This window comes from Octopus bimaculoides, chromosome 2 (genome assembly GCF_046866305.1).
Source record: "Octopus bimaculoides isolate indiv1 chromosome 2, ASM4686630v1, whole genome shotgun sequence".
Taxonomy (NCBI): Eukaryota; Metazoa; Mollusca; class Cephalopoda; order Octopoda; family Octopodidae; genus Octopus; species Octopus bimaculoides.
Window position 1 is genome coordinate 152,395,808 of NC_142929.1, and position 24,101 is coordinate 152,419,908.

Genomic DNA, 24,101 nt, shown 5'->3' on the forward strand with positions numbered 1-24,101 from the left:
CTCTGATCAACATCATGTTACTGACAGCAGTAATTATTCACTCTTCTCTATCTCTCTTATCTTTTATTCAGTTCGAGTAACTTCCACTGGAAACAATACTTTATTACTCAGCATCCATCATCTGATACACACCACATAACCATCTACGGCAGTCATCTCTCAACTAAGAGCTTTAATACCTAATCACTCTCTCAGTTTAATTGTGCACTGCTTTTCAAGTAGGTTAACACTATAGAACCATTAAATTATATTCATCTTATTTCTCAATAACCTTCACAGATCTTCTATACATAATAATCCATATCTCACTATCATGCAGCATTAAACTTCTTACAAATAATACAGTTTGCTTGTTGTTTAGTTAGTCCCACATCAGCTGAGAATTGCCAGATCTATGATCAAAGGTGCTCCAGTTATGATCATTCTGTGCTTTGTTGAGTTATTGTGTATCTAGGACTACATGATTGAATTTGTACTTTTTTAAGATAGTAAAATGTGATATGAGAAAAAATTGTTTGATATGTCTGGCAGGTTGAGTGGTTGCACAGAGATTTTCTTGTTGGCTCATACAGCTTACTTTCTACATGAAGAGAGGAACACATTGCTACCAACAGAGACAATAGTTCTCAAAGCTTCTTATACCCTTTCTATAATTTAGCTACTATACTATCACTACAGCCATCTGAAGCACCAATTAAATCGCTTAATCAACTAGGTAGTTAGGTAACCATGCTGGCTGTACCTACCAAGCAGTTTATAACTTTATTTTATTGGTACTCTTATCGTGAACTACTCATATGCGTTGATCACATCTCAAGTTCTGCTTTGCAGTCATTTTTTTTGTGTACTTATTTTTTACACTGAGTACACAAAACTGAGTTACTATGTACTTCCTTCTTACATGGATGCAGGTAGTGCTGTGTAGTGTTGTGTTGCTTCACAACCATATGGTTCAAGATTCAATCTTACTCATTATCACTGGTAACTTTCACTATAGCTTTGGGTTGATCAATATCTTGTGAGAGGAATTAGGAAACTAAATGGGAGCCCACTGTATCTACATGAATTTGTACACATACACACAAGTGTGTATATGTGTGTGTGTGTATCTTTCAATGATGTATATTGATAAAAGATGTAAATATTAGTGAAATAAAGAGCAAAATAAAAAAACAGTACTCCTCAAATGAAGTTCTTTGCGAGAATGACAACTTCTACATTGAGTTATAGACATGACAATATCAATCTTGCCATCATAGTGGATCCGTGATTTGCCCATTAGAAACCTGTAACCAACAATACTATTGTTTACAAATTGTAATATATATATATCTTTTATCTTTTATCTTGTTTCAGTCATTGGACTGCAGCTGTGCTGGGACACTGCCTTGAAGTATTTTTACTTGAATGAATCAACCCAAGTACTTATATTTTTTTAAAGTCTGGTATTTATTCTATTAGTCTCTTTTGTCAAACTGCAAAGTTTCAGGGATGTAAACACATCAACACTGATTGTCAAGCAGTGGTAGGAGACAAACACGAACACACAGAGACACAGACACACACATGATGGGTTACTTTCAGTTTCTGTCTACCAAATCCACTCACAAGGCTTTGGTTGACTTGAGGCTATTGTTGAAGACATTTGTCCCAGGTCCACACAGTGGGACTGAACCTGAAACTAAGTGGTTGTGAAGCAAACTTCTTACCACACAACCGCACCAGTGCCTATATATTTAAAAAAAATAATATTGAGAAAGGCCACAGTAAATCTATTATTAAATCTCATTAAACTTAGCTGACCCTTAAACTATAATTAGTTGCCACACAGTTCTAAGTTCATTTTTCAGAGACAACTTGCTCTCTTTAACGCTCCAAATTTTTTGTATATATGTTATTTTTATGACTATTGAAAATGGGTAGAATTAAATAAAATATTTACCTGTCAGAACATGTAAGGACTCGATGAACCTTTGTAATTTGGGAAATTACATGTTCAGAAGGGATTATTTGAAGGGGTCTCTTAGGATGATCCGAATTATATATGCCAATATGTCTTTGAATGGTAGCTTCAAGTGAGTACAGACTTTCAGTCTGATATAAAACATTCTGAAGAAACAACAATAGGACAATGTTATATTGTCATCATCATCATTATTATTATTATTATTATTATTATTATTATTATTCAAATTCTGCTGAGGTTGGCTTTGCCTTTCATCTTTCCAGAGTTAAGCACTGGGGTCAATGTAATCAACGAACCCCCTCCACCAAATTTCAGGCCTTGTGTCTACAGTAGCAAGGCTTATTATTATTAAGAATCTTTATGTTTTGAGTTCAAATACTGTCAAGGTTGGCTTTACCATCTATCATTTTGAGGTTGATAAAATAAGTGGCAGTTGAGCACTGGGATCAATATAATCAACTCGCCTCTTTCCTCTCAAATTTTGGGCATTTTGTCTATATCAGAAAGAGCTATTATTATTAAGGTAGCAAGCTTACACTACACCCACTCGTCACCCATCTTTTCCCAACAAACAACAATCTATAGAAGTTCAAACTGAACTGAAACTGCATTTACTCATCTGTCTGTGAGGGTGTTTAATGGTTACAAACATTAACCCACCTCTCCTAACCAAAGAAAGAGAAAAGTTTAGCACCATAATGACTCAGTCAGTATGTTTCCATAATAACCACAGATAATTTTCTACCTGTTTAACCCTTTTGATAACAAACTGCCTGAAACTGCCTCTGGATCTGTAGTACAAATGTCTTGTTTTCAAAAGTTCTGAATTAAAATCTTCCACCAAACCTTAGTCACAGTTTATGTTCATAACACTAGCTTAATGATAACTAAGTTATTTTACTAAATTCTTTGTTATATTTAAAATTAATTGAAAGAAACACAGAGCATCTCAACAGAAATATGGTAACAAAAGGGTTAAATATGAAATACTAAAGGAATAATAAAAAAGGTTCTTACATTTATTGGTTTACTGAGCAGAGGTGAATGTGAAGAGGGTCTATTTCTTGACGGAATTGTGATAAAGTATCCAATATTTTTTGTGGTGATAACAATGTCAGGCCATTTCTAAACAGAAAAAATTGAAGAGAATAGAACATTAGTAATAAAACAAAAAGTTTTTGCAGAAGCTTGAAATTTAGATATATAAATGACAAGATAATGGAGGATTGTGTGATATTCATGCTTTTCTAAAGTAGTGTAACTGAAATAGTTACAACTGACAATGAAAATAGATCAAAAGAGAGCTCATGGAGAACTAAGTGTAAGATAGTGTATTAAGCACAAGACAGTATAAAAGAGTTTACTAAGTGCAGGTAGTGTAGGATAGTGTACTAAGTGCTGATCATATAAGACAGTGTACGAAGTACAAGATATATAAGACTGTATTAAATACAAGACAATGTTAGAAAGTTTACTAAGTACTGATAGTTCAAGATTGTTGACAACTACAGTTAGTGTAAAACAATGTAGTATGCACAAATAGTGTAAGACAGTGCACTAAGTATAATGCAATGCATGAATATGGTACTGTGCAAAAGTTTCACTTTCTAATAAACAAGAATTTGTTAGAAGGTCTCCAGGAAAGTGAAATGACCCATGTTACACAGCGAAAACAGTGAAGTTTGGGGGTAAGAGTCTGAAGTAATGGTTCAAGAAAGTTGGTTCAAATTGACAGTAACTTAAATAGTGCTGAATACATCCAGTTGCTGAAGGACAATTTGATACTAGACTTGGATGAAGGTGTGATTTTTCAGCATGACGGAGCTCCATGCTACAGATCATGTGCAATACAACAGGGATTGGCTGATGAAGGTGTTACCATATTGAAAGATTGTCCAGCTCAGAACCCTGACTTAAATATCATTGAGCAAATGTGGACAGAAGTTAAGAGAAGAGTTCTTCAGAAGAATCCATGCAATCTTAAAGAGTTGTGGGAGTTCAGCCACAGAGAATGGCATCTCATACTTGTAAAGATGGTGAAGGATTTGTACGCATCTCTTCCCAGGTGCATTGAAGCAATTATTCAAGCTAGAGGAAGCCACGCAAAATATTAACAATGTACAGTAACTTCTTGAAAAGAACATAATGTAATAAATTTTCATTATAGATATTTTTCTGTTTTAAAACACTGTATCTTGATTGGTTTATGTGAGGTGGCCAAAAACTTTTGCATAACCATTTTTGGTGGTCGTCTTGCATCTTCTCCTCTCATTCAGAACCCCTGCTACAAAATATAATGATTAGGTATGGAAATAGCTTTAACAAGGCCAATGTTTCATCTGTAAAAAATGCAATGTGAAACATCCACTTATAAGTTGGCAATTAGTAGAAATTTACAATAGTTTAAAGTAGTCAAAGACTTTTGCATGGTACTGTATGTATTAAGTTCAACTTCCATTTTATGATAATCTATATTTGATGATGATGCAAGATAGTGTAGCAAGTACAACTTAGTGTAAGATAATGTAAGGAGATGCAAATGATAATGTAATATAGTAAATGAAACTGACACTTTTATTTCAATGTTGGATTTCAATTACAAATAATACCATCATATTGCTGTGGCAATGTAGAAAGTAGATAACAATTCCACAAATCCCATGTTCTGCAGATAGCTGCACAGCAACAGATAAGAATTTTATTACATTGTTGTCACCATTAATAGTTGACACCACTACCATCAACATACAGATTATCATAAAATGTAAGGTTAACTGAATAAGTGAAACGATAAAGTACTACATACGTCATTTACAACTGTTTTTAATAACTGCTTAAAGAAGTTGTGATCTTCATTTCTGCACACTGAGTCCAGCAGTACATTCTGGATGTCATGGATCAATAAGAAGATGATAAAATTTTCATTGGTCCTTTCCTTCAAAGGAAGTTTAGCCAATCCCTAGGAAAAATATTTCATCAATATTAGATTCATAATAAAAACAGTTATTATCATGAATATTTAAATATTTTTGGTTCTAAGAAAAGTGATTCTGAGTTGATGCTTTTTTTAAATGTAGTACATACATTAAGCTAGATTGCAGCTCCCTCTTGCTGAAGACATTTTCCTATTCTGGCATTAAGAAGGAAACAAAACCATTTATTACGTGAAGTTTAATTACAATTAAATAAGGTGTGGAGAGGAATTAACAGACGTTACTGCCAAGAAAGTGGAATTAAGAAATCCAAAGATTCTAGTGCTACATTGATATGATATTGCTCCTGTTACTACTCATAACAACAACATTTTTCCTTTCATCATGGGGTGGATGTTTTTTCTTAAGAATTTATATACTTGCAGGGAAACTGTAAAATGTCTCTGCCAGTCATGTAAGAGTTGAACCTGTTTTTCAAACAAACTGAGATAAGCTGTGTTATGTGTCTTAAACTAGAGATACAACACAATCAACTGTAAAATTAATTTGAACTCATGAGTATTTGGTCAGTAACAAATGTAGAGGCTAACATTTTATGCCAAAACCTTCATCTCTGATAAAAAAAAAAAAACCATATAAAATATTAGCTTCTCTTTCATAGCATACAATCATACACTACCACTTCTGCTTATACTTCCAACCAGATTCATGTCACTAGAGACCACCACCTCTGTCTCTTAACTATTTGGTCAGTACAAAGACCACTACAAGGACACCAAAGCTACCAATTCTAGTAACTACCTTACTTGGTAACTACTCTAGCTACGTGATGCCACTATAGTTCTTTAGAAAAATCAAATATGTTTATACAGTATTACCAACCTTAAAGCAGTGTTCTAAACTTTGAATGGTGAACATGTAATGTGTGGAACCTGGTAAAGAGGACAGCTTTAATGTTGACTGTAAACCAGACAGTAGTTGGTAGGAGGCTTCAACTAGGTTATTGAATAGTTTTGTGTCAATATTTGGTAGGTTCTCTCCATTCACAGCAGTCTGTAACAAAATATTAAAAAAATGAAAAATTTATTGCTTTATATGAACTCTTTATGATAAGAAACTAATTATCTGATAGGAAGATATTGGTGATACTCATAGAATGGAGTATCATTCAGCACTTAGTCTCATTCAATTAGATTCTAAGTTAAACTTAGAGTTGGCTTCTGCCCCAGCTGCTGACAGACTCAGTAGATTATATCTTTTTTCAATTGATATATCAGAGTGTGTGATATCAGCTCAAGAGATTTATCTCTCATTCAGAAACTGAATTAACTACAGGCTGTATATAGATCAACTTTTATTTCTATACTACTGTAAATGATTGAGACAGTGGAACATTGGACAAAATATTTTATATACTTAAGTTTTATCCTTCATGGAGCAAAGTTCAAAACTCTCAAAAGTCTTTCATCATTCTAAATCTTATAAAATCAGTCTTTTTAATATAATACCCTTCTGGGATCTTGATGAAACAAGAACATCTACTCTATCTGCATTTGCAGAGGAAAGAGAGGTTGAGTTCTATTTTATAAAGCTTTTATACTATTGAGAGATATCATACTCTCATTGGTCCAAGAAACTGTTAAAAAAAAATGAATGAGCAAATCATTAAACACACATTTCAGTTGTGTTTAAATTGTCATTACCAACAATCTAAGTTGTTCTTGCATTGCATTTTCGGTTACAAATCCTCACTGTCAAGTTTGCTACACTTTTTACTCATTTTAATTTATCAGTCATCATCAACTGTCCAACTTGGTATTTCTATATCCCATATTTATAAGTCATTACCTACTGTTTAATTTAGTACTCTATGTTTGTTTGATCATAACAAACTTTCTTAATTTGATACTCCTGTATCCCACATTAGTTTGATTGCAATTAATATTTTTACACTCTATCTCTCTCTGTAAATATGAATTGTGAGATTGTTACTCCCTATCATTGTTTACACTCCAACTCTCTAATATAAAAGGAATATAACTGTGAAACATTTACCTCAAGTTTTTTCCCCAAAATTATTGAAAGATCATTTTCTTCAGGTTCTGGCAAATTGAATATTGCAAAATGACGCTGCAATAGAGAAAAAGATAAGTCTAAAATATTATTATTAAAGTGAAATGCTTTATTGTAATATTTAATCAGAGAATGATAGTTGACAGTGAAGTTGATAAAGTGTCAAACATCCAATGAAAGAATTATTGGTCTGTATCCTGTTATTAGCACTGGACTCTCAAATGGTCCAGAGTATCTAGTAGTAATTACCTGCCATGAGATAAACACAACTCACTGATATAAGAAATAGAACATCACTAGACAATTAGCAAGTATTTTGTCAGCATGCAATACTAAGGACATGAAGGATATAATAAGAAACTGCTAGAGTTCTCAATTTCAGGTTAGACTCCTTAAATGTCATGGTAATTCTAGATTCATTGGTGAGACAACTGACATAGGCTACAGATAATAGTTTATGTGAAATAGCTTAGAGTTGACAACTGATACATTGTGAATGATGCTTGATGTGAAATAGTTTTTTAGAATTGATAACTGACAGAAGATTTGTATGAAGATGATGATGATGATATTAGTTATTCCTCATCTATGAGTATTATTTCCTCTTTTCTATGATGGTATTTTGGTAAGTAAGAAGGCGGCGAGCTTCGTTTGTCTTTACGTTCTGAGTTCAAATTCTGCCGAGGTCGACTTTGCCTTTCATCCTTTCGGGGTCGATAAATTAAGTACCAGTTACAGACTGGGGTCAGTATAATCACTTAATCTGTTTGTCTGTCCTTGTTTGTCCCCTCTATGTTTAGCCCCTTGTGGGCAATAAAGAAATAAGAAGTCCTATCTTTGCATGCAACTTGATGGATAAGGCAACCACGCTAGTGTTTATGCTATGAAAAACGCACCCTAGAAATAGATGAGTGGCTGGTGAGAGCTGTACAAGTCATGTACAGAGATGCTATCAGTAAAGTGAAAGATATCAATGAGTATAGCAATAATTTCAGAGTATAGGTAGGAGTTCACCAAAGATTGGTTCTCAGCTTACTCTTGTTTATCATAATCCTCCAGACCACAACAGAGAAATTTAAGACTGACTGTCCTTGGGAGCTCTTCTATGCTGATGACCTTAAATGTCTGGTTGGGATCCTTAGAAGTAGTAGATAGCTTTTGTTACCTAGGTGACCAAGTCAGCAGTGGAGGAGGATGCTCTGAGAGCATAGCTGCTAGAATAAGAATGGGCTGGGCATAGTTCAGAGAGCTGCTACTTTTGTTGGTAACACAGAGATTCTCTGTCAGAATGAAAGGCAGATTGTATGATGCCTGTATATAAATAGCCATGCTACATAGCAGTGAAACATGCAAATTGCCACAAGTCTCAGTCATTTGTCATCTCCTCTGTGAGGCTCAGTATCCAAAGATCATTGCTCACCACTTTGTCCCACATCTTTCTGGGTTTATCCCTTTCACAGGTTTTCTCCACAATTAAAGATTGGCACTTCTTTATACAACTGTCTGCATCCACATGACCATACCAACACCACATTTGATGCTTCTTATATGCAATTTTTCTCTCAAAACACACTTCGTCATACATGCACACTGATATCGTACATCCAATGGAGCATGCTAGCTTCATTTCTTTCAAGCCTTTGCATGTCTTCTACAGTCACAGTCCATGTTTCACTGCCATATCTAAACATATCCCCTCACACTCTCATGGAACATCCCCGTCTATCCCCTCTGTACAACTTATAATCCCCACCACCACTGTTCTATCTGGGTTGACTGTTATTCATTTCCAGCACCTATTTCTCTTTCTCTCTCACTCTGAGTATCTCTATATCTTTCTCCCTAACCCTCTTCCAGCTTCCTTCTCTTTCTTTGTCCTATGGGGCAGCCAAGTACCTCCACTGTAGTAAGACAACTATCTCTGTCCCTCTATTATACTCTAACCTTCTCCTGGTATACAATCACTTCCTTCAATTCCACTCCCTCTCTCAGCTAAGAAGTCTTTGTCCTGCAAGTTACTTGGCAACCCCATTGGTGCTGGTGCCATGTAAAAAAAGCACCTGTGCTAGTACCAAGCAAAAAGCACCCAGTAAATTCTGTAAAGTGGTTGGCATTAGGAAGAGCAGCTCACTGTAGAAGCCATGCCAAAACAGACAATTGGAGTCAGTGCAGCACTCTGGCTTACCAGCTCCTATCAAACCATCCAACACATGCCAGCATGGAAAACAGACATTAAATGATGATGACAATACACTTTGTAAAGCTGTAGGTGTGAGGAAGGCATCCAACCATTGAAACTATGCTAAAACTGAGACACTGGAGTAAGACATAGTCCTCCTCCCTGCTGGATTCTGCCAAAACTTCCAGATCATAGCAGGATGGAGAGTAGATGTAAAAATGATGTTGATGATGATGATGATGATGAGCAGAGGTGGGTGTGGCAGATATATGTACGTGTAATAGTCTAAGACATTAAATACATCAATTTTTGCCCAACTTTCAAAATACTAAAATGTGTATAATTTTTTAAGGAATTCTTTTTACCAAAAGTCTTTGATTTAACTGTTCTAGACGAGGCTCAGGATGTGTCATTTCAGCAATCAAACAAAGATCTTCAATAAATTTCATCTCAAAAGGTGAACTTGAGTCACAAATTACTTTTCCATCTAATAGTTGACGTAGAAACTGAAATTAGAAATCACAATTCAAAATTGCTGAATTCTGATGGTATCAATATTGATCTGTTGACATTAATATTGCAAGTGATATTTTTTTTTTTATCTATTTTCAATGAATCAATTCCTGATTGAGTCATTTTCACAAAGGTTCTCCTAGTTGGTACAACACTGAACATGAATGTATTTTAAAATAACCACAATATAGGATATTTTGTATTACTACTTTCATAAAGTATATTTTACCCTCACCTAACTTGATTTTACACTGTCCAACCGATGCGAGAATGGAAAATGGATGTTAAGCAATGATGATGATGATGATATATAAAAATCATTTCTCCTTTAAGAAAAAAAACCTTGCAATTATAGAATATGTGTGAAAAGGTTATGTGATATTCATGCATTTCTTTTTCTAGTTGAAATGATATTATGTGTAATAAGATCCAGAGCAGGACTTCAGACCCTGGTTATTCTAGAGATTACCTTAACATTGACATATACATTATTAATTAAATTAACTAATTACCTCGTTACATCTTTGGATACCAAATTGGTCCTTTTTGGGAATATTGATATCTTCAATGAATACGGCAAGCTTCTTCTTGTCTTTTGCTCCATGGATGAAACCTATGAAAAGAACAATTTCTAGTCTTACCATACACTTATCTGTAGTTGGCTGAGATGATAGACCTCTCTCATTTGTAATGTATTGATATAACCCACCCTAATGGAAAGAAATACTTCCATATCTTTTCCTACAAGCTGACACTCAAACAAAAAGAAAGGAAAACTCAGAATTAAAAAGCATAATTGTGAAGAATGTCACATAAATGAATGCAAAGATTTAGTTTTCAGTGTCACTATATTGTAATAGCTATGCTGTCCTGCTACTAAAAGGAGCACACTACTGCATCTTCTCTAAATACACTGATGACAAAATCTTCAATATTACTCCAGTGGGACATTACATAACATCATTTCATCAATAACTCTCTGAGAACGTCAGTAATCATTAGCTCCCTGCCAATAAAGCCAGTGATGTGACTCCAGCAACAGAGTGCTACACTAAATATATTACACTTCTTACAGCACCAATATTCAGTTTAAATAGTTTACACTTTTCACCCACAATACCTCCATTATACATAATTATGGTTAAAGGAAGGCATTGGACAGAAATTAACAGATATTGATATAAAACATGTGGACCAAACAAATCCCAAAACTGTGTTTATGGTGATGCTAATAATAAAAGAAAAACTTAGTTTTGTCTTTTTCTCTTATAAGCTGTTATAAGGATTAAAATATCTTTCAGTCATCTGGTTGTAATGTAGCATAGTATATTGAGCTAAACTGAAATAAATATACCAACCCACTTCAAAAATTAGATTTGTGTCAAATGAAGAAATTGTAACTTTTCTATTATTAATAAATTACTGTAACTGTTCTCTCAGTCTTTTAGAAATTTTGGTTTTCTGCAATATATAGTTAGAATCCAAAGATCTAATGGTCAACATGTTAAACACCAAAGTACTTGTTAGTAAGACAGAGTACAGAATCTGTGTCATATGCAAAGTGCTTTTGCTTGATATGTTGGCAGTGAGGTAGATAGAAACTTGTTACTGAGTGTCCAGTGTAAACAGTGGGTACATAAAGTGTGGTGGTGGTGGTGGAAGTGGTGATAATGAAGAAAACAATGAAGAAGCTATTTATATTTTGAAACCACAGTTTTTGATCAGTTGGTAGAGTAGTTTGTACTTTCTATTTCCTGTTCTGGTAACCAAAAGAGAAAATAGCTGCTTATATCAATTCATACCTAACTGCAGTTAAACTATGTAATTAAAAGGTGTAGGCATTATTGCCAAGTAAGTGGGACAGTTTTTAGCAGTACAACAATGGCTGTTAATAATAATTTCAAACATTGACATAAGGCCATATATCTTTAAAAAGCTACATTGGAATTAATGTGACCTCAGTATTTGACTGGTGTCCACTTTATTTTAAAAGGGTGAAAAGGAAACTTAATGTTAGCAAGATTTGACTTCAGAATCTAAATGTACATAAAAAAATATACTCCAAAGAATTCTGTCTCAATAGTCTACCATTTTTGCTGCAATAATGATATTAGTACTTCATGTACAAAAATACTTAGTGAAATGAAAGTGTAATTAGACAAAAGCAAGAAGTATTTTGCATAAGGATTTAGTGTGATGTTAGAGACTTTTGACCAACTAATGGGTATTATCTTATAACAGAGTGGTGGATAAAGTACATGATCAAGAATTCACATACTTCAGCCGGTTCACCTATTCTATGGTGGGGACAAGATTAAGCATAATTCTATATTCCTTTGTTTATCCAGCAGGGCAATACTTATCAAGATGTCTGTGAAAATTATTTCCAAGACTAGAGTCCTCTCTAAAAGGAATATTTGTCTCTCATTCCACTTAATTCTATAGAAACTGTAGTAACTATACTGGCCTTAATAAGTGTCATGTTTGGGAAAAGAACCAAGAAACCAATTTATTAAACCTTACCTTGTCTGTGGATGATACTTTTATTGAAGAAATCAAACAGCTGTACTGTTTTGGTTGAGCCACTAGACACAAATCTTTTCAAAACATATTCCTCTGAACCTAAATATTAAAAATCCATTTATACACTTAAATTTTTATAATGAGATTATTATTGATTTTGATGGAATAACATTTCAAATCATTTAACCTTGAATTTAATCTGTTAATGTCAAATTTAAAATTTAATCTCAATTTAAATTGTTAACATCAAATTTCCTCTGATAACCTCAAACCTCTTCTGTTAAATTTAAACTTTGCCTTTTCTGATTTATAAAATGTTACTATCCAGATGGCTTGATCACTGTCTGTTGTAGCCCATTGGATTAAAAATTTGGAATCTTGTATGAAAAGAAAATCTTGAGTTCAAACTAAATAGGCTGAAATATTTAGTAGAGGAGATGTGATAATATTTATGGCCTTTTTATAAGGCAAAAGAGACATATATTGAGATCAGAGTGGCTTACTATGAGCTTACTTCTTTGTATGGCATTCATGAGAAATCATACCTTCCTCAAGGTGCCTGCTAAAGCACACTGTACCTTACTTATGGGTTCAATCCTCATGTAATGGTAGGATTTGAACTTGTGATCTTTAGGTAAATAGTTGGCACACTAACACTTTAACTTTTCAGCTGGAATACTTTGAAACAGTATGCTAACAATATGTGGTGAGTCCCTTAATCATATGGTAGTCAGGACCTCACTATCCATGTACTGGAGTCAATTCAACCAATTGAGTACCACAAAAACCTGCAGAGGGATTTAAAATTAGCACTGCATGCTACAGAAACATTTGTGAATTTTATGGAGCTCCTGCTGCTTGTACCATAGTTTTTTTTATAATATGGTACCTACATAGAATAAATAGATGACTGAACAGACCAGTTTGTAGGAGATGGATAGGTAACTCTGATTTGTAGTCAGTAATCTGTTGTCATAGTAACTGTATCAGCAATGATGCAATAGCAAAAGCAACGGCAAATCAGAAACTTACCTAAAGTTGACATCAAAGCATTAATTAATGATGTTTTACCAGAACCTTTGGGACCAGTTAATAAAGAAGGGAAACCATGAAGTATGAAGTTATTCATGAAGTATTTTATAGGAATCTGAAAGTAAATATTAAATAAGAATAGAAAGTAGAATAGTAAATAATACACTAAAATACTAAACAGAGATCTGATAGCAGGGTTCTGATCATAGAATATTAAATAGAAAATTAGAAGTAAAAATATACTATATTTAATGTATGTAGATAGTTACTCTTCTTTGCGTAATATATATGCATATCCCATACTGCTCTTAGTGTATGAAGATAGTTACTGCTTTTGTAAAATATATGTGTGTCTACTTACTGTTCTTTGTGTGTATACAAATTCTCTGCTGAAGTTATCTTGTATAACTGGAGACTCTTCAAGTGATCTAGAAAAATGAATTGTTTTAAATCTGTCAAATGCATTTTCAGAAGTTCAAAAACTAATTAATATATCTACTGAAGATATATAAAAAATACAACTTTCTAATAACATTTCTCCATGAAGGATAAAAACTGTTTAATTCAAATAAGTATTTGAAGATCTCTACATTCATTATCGAATAATGCAGATCAGAAATCAATCTAAGTGAACTGACTCCGCATTATCATTTCTTTTTTCTCATTTGAGGTTATTTTAATTAAAGTCATCACTTAATGTCTTTAAGAAGAGTATGAACATCAGAACATCATTAGAATAAAACACAAAAGACACATATCAACTTTACTAATACAAAAAGGAGGAATTAATATCTTTTGTTGAATTTCTAATTATTATCTCTAAGCATTTATCTAAAGAAGTAATAAATGCATCTCATCACATCATGTGAAACACAGAAATACAACAATTAAAATGAAGTAAGTTTAAGTCCTTTTTTCTCAGAGAGTAATCTAAGATGAAGTGAAGAGTATATTATTTTATTCTTTTACTGTTATTGGACAATAGTGATGCCAGGGCACCCACCTGAAGGGTTTTAGCCAGTTATGTTGATTGGTGCTTATTTTATTTTTGTCAACCTTGGAAGAATGAAAAGCAAAATTGACCTGGGTCAGCTTTGAACTCAGAGCATTACCAAATACCTGAAGTGTTGTCTGATGCTCCCTCTATTGATTCTGCCAATCCACATAAAAAACACCGGTGCTGATGCCATGTAAAAAGCACTGGTGTTGATGCCAAGTAAAAAGCACCCAGTGCCCTGTGGAGTGGTTGGTGTTAGGAAGAGTATCCAGCCATAGAAACCAAGCCAAAACAGACTATGGAATCTGGTGTGGCCCTTGGCCTTGTCAAGCCTTCCAACCCAGGCCAGCATGGAAAGTGGTCATTAAATGTTGACGATGATGATGATGATGATATTCTTGCAATTTAGTCTGAGAAGGATAGCACAGCCCTTGGCCTTTACAGGTACTTCTTGATGAGTGAGACTAATGCTAAACCTGAGCAGCTGCCCCCCCCCCCCGCCTCACCCACAGAAAAACAATATAGATGGAAAGAGAACTGTAGGACTAGTCTGAATGCTTGCACCAGAATAAACTCTGCTAAAGGCACCCAAGAAACAGGAAGTGGTTTTAAGTGATACAAAATAAAAGAAATGAAAACTTCTTGCTAAACCGACTTGATGTTCCAATTTTCCCATTCTCCTGATTCATCAACAAAATAGTCAAATAAATAAACATCATTTTCATCTTCGGGTATTCTGAAATAAAGAAAATTCCTTATTAATTTTATTCAAAAAGAAGAAAATGATATTTAAAATCAAAACTATTTCATCAGCATAAATCAATCAATCTGTCTGCGTGCCTGCCTGCCTGCCTGCCTACCTACCTACCTACCTATCTATCTGTGTGTGTGTGTGTGTGTGTGTGTATATATCTCATTCATTCATTTTCTATGTATGCATGTATGTATGGGCACATGTGTGAATGCAGAATCACACACACACACACACACACATATATATATAGAGAGAGATATGAACAGGCTAATAAACTCAGATATCCATGGTGGAACTGTTGCCAGCTTTATAATTTTCCTCTGATGATGATGAATCACAAAGGATGAAGAAGAAAATCTGAAAAATTCATTAAAAAAAATGATAGTTGTGTCTTTAATACAACAATCCACATGTGTGTGTGTGTGTGTGTGTGTGTGTGTGTGTGTGCGCGCGCACACATAAATACAGAAGCATCTTACATTATGAAAACTCTGCTTATGATTAAAGATGTAATTATATTTATTATTTTTTTTTTCTGAAAGAATTTTCCAGACATTTGAAATGCATCTCAATTTATAATTTGGAAGTTAATATGAAAATAGGTTTTCCATTATAGAATTCTTTCATTATGGCAAAGCTTTAGGGATGTAATCCTTCCATAATGTATGTGTATGTGTGTATTGCACATTTGCATGCATGCATATTGTATATGTATAAATATATTTGTACATATGCATGCGTAAGTATGGATATATTTATGTGGATGTATGAAGATGCTTATGCTTATATGTACATAACTATAAGCATGTGATACATGTGAGTCAATCACTCAATAAAACATGTTCAGTTTTATTTTATCAACTCATAATAAAATCGATTTATTATTTAAACTACTTTCTAGAATTGAGCCAATTATATAATATAAATTATTCAAGGAAGGAAGATCAGTGCCCATAAGATCTGATGGTTGTCCTAAACTGGTGAGAAAGATGTTCTAACGCAGTGTGAACAGTTAATGTCTACTGGCAAAATTTGGATTGGATTGACAGTGGGGTTTGGTCTGAATGCTTGTAAGAGAATGAACTCCGTAAAAGGTATTTAAAGAACAGGTGGATGCATTAAATTGGACGATGTGTTAGGCCTACTACCCAAACTAACAAATTTATCAATTCCATAGTTTTTTTTATTATTAATATTCTGTATTCTTACAAAAATGAAAAAAATCACAAATGAATTTTATGAAACTGATAAAATTCTCATTTTATTCTTGGTTTTTCTCTTGATTTGAATTTTAACCGAGGCACAAGGTCATATACTTTTTAAGGGAATATATAGTTGATTAGATTGATCAACTAATTCTTGACTGATTCTTATTTTATTTATTCTGGAAGGACGAAAGGCAAACTTGACCTTGAAAAGGCTTATAATTAAATACTGAATGACATTTTGTTCAACAAAATACTAAATCTACCATCCTCCATCCTGATTTCCTTTTGGATATGAACAGCTTAATCAGTATTGTTTTGCTGCTACTGAATAACAACAGCATGTAAATAGTATAAAATAAGAAGTCTACAAGTAGAGGGATAAATTAAATCAACTATACTTTTGAAGGGAGCATAGGTGCAAATATGGTTGCATGGTTAAGAACTTAACTTCCCAATTACATAATTTTAGGTTTACTTCCACTGTGTGGCGCCTTAAGCAAGTATCTTCTACAGTAGTTCCAGGCCAATCAAAACCTCAAATGGATTTGGTAGATGGAAACTGAAAGAAATCCATTGCGTGCGTATGTGTGTCCGTGCATGTCTCTCTCTCTCTCTCTCTCTCTGTGTCTGTGAGTATCTGTGACTCCTTATCTTGAAGTCATGTAATAGCTATAAATGAATGTCGATCCCATACAAGTGGGATTACTTGTTTATAGTCTTCTGTGAAAACCTGTCTGGCCATGGGGAAATTGCTTGGAAAATAGGTGAGGAGTGGTGATAGGAAGAGCACTTGACCATAGAAAATCTGCTGAATTCCATTTGATCCATGCAAACATGGAAGAGTGGATGTTAGAATGATGATGATACACCAGCACTGTCTCAGTAAAATGATTAAAACTCAACAGAAGAAACCATTTCAAATAACATAACAGCTGTGTTATTGTTTTTGGAGGAGGTTCATACTTACAGATTGGTCCTTACTTTCTGAAGGAATTCATTGAAGTGAAGTTTGTCATTGCTTGAGAGATGACCACCAAAAGACCAGAGAATGCTAAATACAAAGAGCTTCTTGATATGAGTATCGCTAGAAACTGTATGGCAGTTGGATAGGAGAACTGTTAGTATCTGAAGTGAAGTAGTGATCATACCAACTTCATTAAAATGTACTGAGTGCCTGTTAAAACAAGAAGTGGTTGAAAATGTTTCATTCATTTCAAATATAGTTAAAATTGGTTTTAGTAGCTGAAAATTTGGTTAGGTAAAGAAATTTTTCTAAAAGTTATTTAGTTTAACTTAATAACTTTTTCTCTCTCTCTCTCTCTCTTGCTGCTGCCACTGCCACCACCACCACCATCATTTAACATCTGTTTTCCTTCGGGTATGGGTTGGACGGTTTGACCAGGGCTGGTAAGCTGAGGGGCTTCACCAGACTCCAGTCTGATTTGGCATGGTTTCTATGGCTGGATGTCCTTTCTAACACCAACCACTCTGAGAGTGTAATAGGTGCTTTTATGTGCCACTGGCATGAGTACCAGTTGCATGACACCAGTATCTGCCATGACTATGATTTCACTTGGCTTGATGGGACATATTGCCAAAGGTCTCAGCCATTTCTTGTTGCCTCCGTGAAAGGTACTTTTTATGTGACACCGGCACAGGTGTTAGTTACGCAACACTGGCACTGGCCACATTGCCTCCGTGAGGCCCAACAATCAAAAGGTGATTTTTACATGCCACTGGCACAGGTATCAGTTATGTGACACCAATAACGGCCACAACTATGATTTTATTTCGGTTGACAGGTCTTCTCAAGCATGGCATAATGCCAAAGGACTTGGTCACTAGTCATTGCCTCTGTGAGGCTCAATGTTCGAAAATCATGCTTCCCCCACCTTGTCTATGTCTTCCTGGGCCTCCCTCTTTCACAACTTCCTTCCACTGTTAGCTTTCAGTACTTCTTCACACAGCTGTCCATATCCATATGCATCACATGACCATACCAATGCAGTCGTCTCTCTTGCACACCACATCGATGCCACTGATGCCCAACTTTTCTCTCAAGATGTTTACACTCTGCTGTACATGTACACTGATATTGTACATCCAGCGAGATGCATACACACACACACACACACACACACACACACACACACACACACACAGACAGACAGACAGACAGACAGAGTGTGTGTATTATGTATTTTTTTCTGTTTGTAAACACAGTCACACAGAAATTCATATATATTGCCAATAAAAGAATCTATACTCGGTTGACTGATCTACTATTATATGTATAATATCATCATCATTGTCAACATGGACAGATTTTCATGGAAGATTGGCAATGAAGAACACTACTCATATAATGGTGAAGATCATTTCACAAGTATCATGTGATGTCAAGTTGAGGAGGCACAAACATATATACACAAATTACATATGTAACAAGCTTCTTTCAGTTTCTGTCTATCAAATCCACTTACAAGGTTTTGGTTGGCCCAGGCTTCAGTAGAAAGCATTTGCCCAAAGTGCCATGCAGTGAGACTGAATCTGAAACCATCTGGTTGTGAAGTGAACTTCTTAACCATAGAGCTATATCTGTGACTACACACACACACACACACACACACACACACACACACACACACACACACACACACACACACACACTATGTACTAAAAAAATATTACAAATATCTCACTCCATTTCTGTCTTGAAGTACTGAATGACAGGGTCCATACTGGTCTGATAACATTGCATTAGAATCTAACAATAAAAGAAACATAATTTACTTCTCTTGTATTTGGAAGAATAAATAATAAATCAAGACCAGAATATAAGAAATGCAATCTTTATTCAAGTGAACTGTAAGAGATTTCAAATGAAAGTTAGTCAGTAAAGTTATAGGCCTGAGTTTTTGAAGTTAGCAGAGTTGTCTGCTTGAATCAGCAAATCTTTTAGAACTGAAAGAATCATTAAAGACTCTGAAAAGGAATCATCATTTCTAATATTATTTCATCTTTTATTTAGATTGAGAGTGTGGTTTCCATGACCTTTACAAGTTGTTCTAGATAAGGTAGCTTGATGTGGCAGTTGTTAAAACTGAACTGTTAGACTTTGAGGTCTGTGAAGAAAATATGAATAAGGATGGAGTCTAGAGGGTTGCAATTCTGGGAAGGGAGTGTCTAGTAGAGTGATTTTGTTGATGAGAATCAAAGGATAACAAGGAGAGAATTACAAATATTCTTGTCACTTTGCAGAGCAATGAAACACTCATAAGTTTTAGTGGTGTGCAGATACAGATTCTGTAGTAGTTACATAAAGCTAGTTAGGCACTGCTAACAGAAGTTTATTAAAGTTGTTAGTCACAGATTCCCATCAGTATCACTGACAGGGCATAAACTGTTAAAGTCTTGACTTATTGTCTAGTGTTTTATTAATTTAATCATCCATTAAATATATTGATGCAAGGAGAAAAATATACTGGGTCTAAGAATATAAAACAATAACATAATTTCAATTTATATAGCACAGTTAGCTACAATCACTCTTTAAAATCACAGACTATAACCAAGGTACACTTACCTCTGCAATATCATATCCATTCTTGGATCCATTAATCTAAAAAAAACAAACAAAAAAAAAGCATGACATCAGTAACATCAATATGAAATGGGGTTGATACAATGATACCGGTCATGTACTAGGGTAGAATTAACCTCTCCCCACAAAAGTGTCAATATTAGAAATCAATACAGGTGGCAAGCTGGCAGAAATGTTAGCACACTGGGCAAGATGCTTGGAAGCATTTTGTCTGTTTTTACATTCTGAGTTGAAATTTCACTGATAAAATAAGTACCAGTTGAGCACTGGGGTTGATCTAATTGATTTAGCCCCTTTCCCTGAAATGGATGGCCTTGTGCCAAAATTGAAACCAATATTAGAAATCAATATCTGCTGCTGTTGCTACTACTACTACTACTACTACTACTACTACTACTACTACTACTTATAACAAACTATTTGATGTTGCATTTCCTTTTCTAGTGTATTGGTCATGTGATACATTGAGTATTAGTGTTCAATGTATCTATTTCTTTCCATAGCAGTGTTTGTCTTCTCATAGTATAGTATTTTTTGTTATCTCTTTCACACACCCACAGACAAACACTACACTTACATACACACCTCTTATCTTAAATAATTTGATTCTGTCGAGTTTATTTCATAAGTTTAAATATTGAGTTATTTCTCTTAGCTCTCTTAATTTTTAATGATGCAAATTACTCTTGGCCAAAAATATACATAACTCTTTTTCTTTTAAACTCTATTGATCTACAAATTCAGTTAAACTGTACAGTGCTGATAAGGTCAAATATGTTGAAATATATGTTCATAACTTCCCTTATCTGCAAACAAAGATCAGACTCACTTTTCTTTAAACATAAATTAATTAGAGAAAATTATTCTTAATTTCTTGAAATTATCTCACTTTGAATACTCCTAACAATTGCTACAATGTCTGTTATCCGTCTCCAGCTCAGAGGGTAAGACTCATTAAACTAAGAACTTACAGCATATGATATTCAATATTTAACCGTTTTCTCCCACCCTTTCCCAATTCTTCTCTCCCTTTCATCGTTCCCCCTCTCTCTCTAACTCTTCCTCCTTGACCCTTTCATCGCTGACACGTGATGAAAGGGGATCTCTCTTTCTGCTCACTGCCTTCTTATAGAAAAGATGTACTTTTTCTGTCTCTTCGCTCATGCACGTCTCTCTTAACGTTCATAATAATTTTTCTATCGTCTTGGCTTAACAACCCTCACTGTTTGTTCTCACTGTCCTATTCTTGTTAACACTTTCACCCGCCGCAAAAAATTCCAAATTTGATTTAATTTGCTTTGCAGGAAGGACTGTTCCAACGAAGTCACGTATTGTCCTTGCCTTTGAAACGCGGAGTAGATGGAACAGGGACAACTGACAAAGGGTTATACTCTTTATGTTGCATGTCTCGTTTCTCTGTTTGTTTTTTCGTTTTTCGAAAAAAGTTCGTTTTCTGTTTTCGCTTCTCATTGTTTAATGTTTTTTTGATATCCTGTACCCATATATGCATGTGTGTATACATATACATGTAGGTATGTACATACATGTATGGATATATGCATATGTTTATATATTATTTATATTATATATATATATATATATATATATATATATATATCATCTTCATAATTTTACATCTGCCTTCATTATACATATTTAAATTATTTAGTGAATTCCATCATCCTCATCATTAAACATCCATGTTTCATGCTGGTTTGGCGGGATCTGATGTGTTCAAGGACTGTAGTGTGTGCCAACGTCTGCTTTGGCAGGGTTTCTACAGTTGGATGCCCTTTCTAATGCTAACCACTTTACAGCATAGCGTGGGTGCTTTTTCCATGTGGCCTGCATTACTGAGGCTGCCATTGCAGGACTGTGACCCTTGGAGGCAGTGGTGGTGGGATCATCTTCATGTTAGGGGATGAATTGATTACTATGAACAGAGTGGGACAGAGCAGGTTCTTGTAGAGGAATCTGCATGGCTGCACACATTTTATAGGGCAAAGGGGGAAAAAGAAAGAAAATGATTAGTAGAAGCTGCAAGAGATAGATAATGGTGATGAGGTGCCCAAGTGGCCCCAAAAGGCACAAGGTGAATAGAAGTGAGCAGTTTGCAAGATTGTATAGAAAGGAGAATAAGGATAGGGGGCATACTGCCAAAATAGGTAAGGTTGAAGGGTGGATGAACAACGAACAAAGGAAGATAGAGGGATGGAGAAGAGAGTTGGGTGGGGTAATGGCAGGAGTAGTAAGAGGATACAGTTATCGAAGGGAAGACAACAGAGGGAGACGACATGGTTGTGTAGTCTGTAGAACCTGGCAGGAGGGTAAGGGAGACAGGGATGACGCATGAAAGAGGAGGGAGAGAGTGTCAGTGTAACATGGGTGAGGAGCATAAAACATAGCACTTCCAGATCTCAGTTTTGCTGAGGAGGACAAATCTCTTTGAGAGCCTGAAAGTGGTGGAGATCCCAATCCTTTGTCATCTCCATCAGACTCAGGATCCTGAGATATGGGGTTCTCAAAGAGACTTGTCTTCACCGCATCGTCCCATGTCTTCCTGAGTTTTCTTCTTCTGCAAGTTCCAGCAACATTGATTGGTACTACTCTATACAGCTGTCCTTAACCATATGTATCACATGTCCATATCAGCACAGTCTTCTTTCTTGAACACTACATCTGATTTCTCTTATGTCCAGTTTCTGACTCAGCTCCTTTCTACTGATTCTTTCATACACACTCACAATGCACATCCATGGAACATGCTTGTTTAATTTCTTTTAAGTTTTCTCAAGTCCTCTGCATTCAAAACCCATGTCTCTCTACCATGCAGCATTGCAGATCTAACACAAGGATCATACAATCTGCCCTTCAATCTTAGGGAAAAGCTCCTTGTTATCAACTCTGGTAATAGCACCCTGAACTTTACCCAACCAGTTCCAACTCTAGCTACTATACTTTCATAGCATCCACCTCACTTGCTAATTACATCTCCTAGGTAACAAAAGCTTTCAAATATTTCTAACGAGTCCTCAATTTCAATTTCCAGTGTACTTGTAAATACAGCTCCAATGTGTCTATCACATATGAAGCTTACACTGTTTGACAGTCTGCCAGTGGTTCCACTGCATTGCTTATGTGCCCATGGTTTACACTGAATACAGCATATGGAATTTATACCTATCCATTTTCTATATATTGAATAAGGCCATTCCTTTGATGATACAGGAGTCCTGTGTTCTTTCTTACTTATTAAAACCTTTGTCTTTGTCAGGTTTACCTTAAGGCTTCTAAATTCCAGGTTTAGCTTCCATGCCTGGAATTTCTTCTCTAATCCCACTCTAGATTTAGTTATAAGAACTAGATCATCAGAAATATAAGGTTTTCCATGGACAGCCAGTCTTAAACTCCTCCGTGATGGCTTGCAGGACTATGATGAAGAGGAAAGGAGGAGAGGAGTTGCTTGCTTTAGAAAAATGCAGTTTTAATTCACGAAACCAATCTTCTTACATTACAAAGAGTTGCTGCTAAAGATTACATACTTGAGGATTTTTATGCTTCTTTGCTTTGATCCATGACTTGGTCAAGGCTTCCCATGTAACAAGGCCACCAAAGTAGATCATACCCTGAAAAATAATTCACACAAATATTGATTTCAACATTAGGTACAAAATCAGAAACTTGGTAGTAGGGAACAATACTTAGACTAATGTTTTACTGGTTACTGAAATGTGAGATTTAAAGTGCAGGATTCAAATGTAAATGAATGTATTTAAATACGTCAAGGAATAGTTTGCTGCTTTACCAGTTCTGCAAGAATATTGCAACAATTCAAGAGACGCACTGATGAGAAATAAATCTTTGCTTGGTTAATATGCTAATCAATTATTAATCAGATATATATTTAATTTCCAAAAGATAGGTGAACCAAGACAATGTAGGATAAAATGTTTTGTCAAGAAACACCACAAAACACCTGTAGTTGATTTGAATCCATGATCTTTTAAACAGATAATCCTGTACTTTATCAACTAATCCATTCTCTATACTGATTAATGTGATACAAACCGTACCAATTTAGTTATGGTCATTGGTGATGCTGAGCCTATGGAGTCCGTTTCTATGAAGGTTTTCACATTGCCATTTATTGGAACTATATCTCCATTTTTCAGTTGGATCTGTACAGAAAAACAGACAAGAATTCTTAGGAAAATTTATTTTATATGAAACAAATCACAGATCCCTCCAGGGAGATGGTCCAGTTTAATATGTAGAAAAGGTGTAAGGAGAAACTTCATACAGTGTACCCAATGCAAGCT

At 34.9% G+C, this 24,101-nt stretch overlaps 1 protein-coding gene across 1 annotated transcript in view; it reads right to left on the reverse strand.

The window, feature by feature from the left end:
• Positions 1 to 24,101, reverse strand: part of LOC106872129 (uncharacterized) — a 185,982-nt gene that overhangs the window by 70,163 nt on the left and 91,718 nt on the right. The window contains exons 45-60 of the mRNA XM_052965662.2: positions 23,856 to 23,960; positions 23,325 to 23,408; positions 19,765 to 19,800; positions 18,881 to 18,945; positions 17,146 to 17,352; positions 14,872 to 14,952; positions 13,581 to 13,647; positions 13,220 to 13,334; positions 12,188 to 12,286; positions 10,177 to 10,277; positions 9,517 to 9,657; positions 6,955 to 7,029; positions 5,782 to 5,952; positions 4,773 to 4,925; positions 2,984 to 3,091; positions 1,943 to 2,109 (exon numbers count right to left, since the gene is read on the reverse strand). Of these exons, the coding sequence (XP_052821622.2) occupies positions 1,943 to 2,109; positions 2,984 to 3,091; positions 4,773 to 4,925; positions 5,782 to 5,952; positions 6,955 to 7,029; positions 9,517 to 9,657; positions 10,177 to 10,277; positions 12,188 to 12,286; positions 13,220 to 13,334; positions 13,581 to 13,647; positions 14,872 to 14,952; positions 17,146 to 17,352; positions 18,881 to 18,945; positions 19,765 to 19,800; positions 23,325 to 23,408; positions 23,856 to 23,960 (1,775 nt within the window). The remainder of the gene's footprint in view (positions 1 to 1,942; positions 2,110 to 2,983; positions 3,092 to 4,772; positions 4,926 to 5,781; positions 5,953 to 6,954; positions 7,030 to 9,516; positions 9,658 to 10,176; positions 10,278 to 12,187; positions 12,287 to 13,219; positions 13,335 to 13,580; positions 13,648 to 14,871; positions 14,953 to 17,145; positions 17,353 to 18,880; positions 18,946 to 19,764; positions 19,801 to 23,324; positions 23,409 to 23,855; positions 23,961 to 24,101) is intronic.